The sequence below is a fragment of the Macrobrachium nipponense genome, chromosome 11 (assembly GCF_015104395.2).
Source record: "Macrobrachium nipponense isolate FS-2020 chromosome 11, ASM1510439v2, whole genome shotgun sequence".
In the NCBI taxonomy this organism is placed as follows: Eukaryota; Metazoa; Arthropoda; class Malacostraca; order Decapoda; family Palaemonidae; genus Macrobrachium; species Macrobrachium nipponense.
This window is the reverse complement of record NC_061087.1, coordinates 59,821,186-59,822,761: the sequence shown is the minus strand read 5'-3', so window position 1 is coordinate 59,822,761 and position 1,576 is coordinate 59,821,186. Positions and strand designations below refer to the sequence as shown.

The window sequence follows — 1,576 nt, the reverse complement described above, 5'->3', positions numbered from 1 at the left end:
CGTATTTTATATCGTATTTTCGCCAGTTTTAAGTAAATTTGGTTGTTTATTTGTCATCTAAGACTGTTTATATGTTATATTATTGACTTATTATGATGATTTCGTGTCGTTTGTTTGTCTCTTGACCATTTTGTGATACGTCAAGTATAATTTTTTCCAAGGATTTTTTTTTTCCTTTTTTTACGATGAGTACGCACTATTTTACTAGCTCTCCAGTGGTGACTTTTAGAATCTTCTGTATTTCTTCATTTTCACGTTTTAGGTAAGTTTCATTGTTCTTTTTTTTATTTTAGACTGTTTATATGATATATTGTCGAGTAATTTGTTAGTATCTTGACTATTTATTTATTATTCTAGCCTTTTATTTATTTTTTATTTTAGCCCAGTTATGGCAAATTACCATGACAACAGTGATACTGAGGAATCATTTACAGATCTTGAAAGTTCTGGCTCAGAAGGCGACGATTCAAGCTTGGATGATTCCAGTGACGATGACAGCGATACCAATACAGATACAGATACAGTAATGGATGAAACACAATGGAGGAGAATCGCAGATTCTACTGCCCCTCCACCCCCTCGATTTCCATTCACAGGGACAACCGGTCTCAATATCCCAGGGAATATTGAAAGTATGTCGCCTTTAGATTTTTTCCATGTATTTTTTGATGATGAACTGATTGAACTTATTTGCACTGAAACCAATAGATTTGCTGAGCAATGCAATGCAGACCCTGTAACTCCACCTGAACTCAGAGTTTTCTTAGCACTAAATACTTTGAAAGGAATTGTGAAGAAGCCTGAAGAATCCTTGTATTGGTCTAAAAATCCACTTCTTAGAACCCCAATTTTTGCTGAAACTATGCCTTTCAAAAGATACAAGAAAATCAGGCAGTACCTGCATTTTTCTGATAATGAAGCATACGATGCAAATTCGCATCCTAATCCCAAACTGAATAAGATATATCCTATTTATGTGCACTTAGAAAATAAATTTAGAACTGTCTACACCCCACAAAGAGATATTTCAATTGATGAGAGTTCTTTCTATATAAAGGAAGATTGGGATGGGTACAATATATCCCATTGAAGAGATCAAGATTCGGCATAAAGTTCTTTATGTTATGTGAAGCGAGTACAGGATATGTGTGGAGTTTTTTTATTTATGTAGGTAAAGGAACACAATTCGACCAGGATTTCAATGAATTGCCTAAATCCTCACAGGTTGTAATGACTTTACTGAAACCTCTTTTGAATAAAGGCTATTGCCTTACAATAGACAATTATTACGCCAGTCCTGAGTTAGTGGATATTCTAGTAAAATGTAGAGCAGATTGCTATGGCACTGTTAGAGTAAATCGAAAAGACCTGCCAGTTTCATTGAAAACTGAAAAGTTGAAGAAGGGGGAAATGTCTGCTTATCGTAGAGGTAAAGTTATGGCCATGAGATGGAAGGATAAAAAAGATGTTGTTCTACTCTCCACAGTTCACAATAGTGATGAAGTTGAAATTGCGAGTAGGAGAGGTACGAAAAAGAAGCCCAAAGTTTGTAGTAGACTATAACCACACAATGGGA

At 35.0% G+C, this 1,576-nt stretch overlaps 1 protein-coding gene across 1 annotated transcript; it reads left to right on the top strand.

Moving 5' to 3' along the window:
* Positions 1 to 388: 388 nt before the first annotated feature.
* On the top strand, positions 389 to 1,090 carry LOC135208824 (piggyBac transposable element-derived protein 4-like). The gene has a single exon (XM_064241388.1). The coding sequence runs from the start codon at positions 389 to 391 to the stop codon at positions 1,088 to 1,090; it is 702 nt and encodes a 233-aa protein (XP_064097458.1).
* The last annotated feature ends 486 nt before the right edge of the window (positions 1,091 to 1,576 follow it).

What these genes read in the sequence shown, in the direction of transcription:
- LOC135208824 (XM_064241388.1), top strand. Translation starts at nt 389, where the DNA reads ATGGCAAATTACCATGACAACAGTGATACTGAGGAATCATTTACAGAT.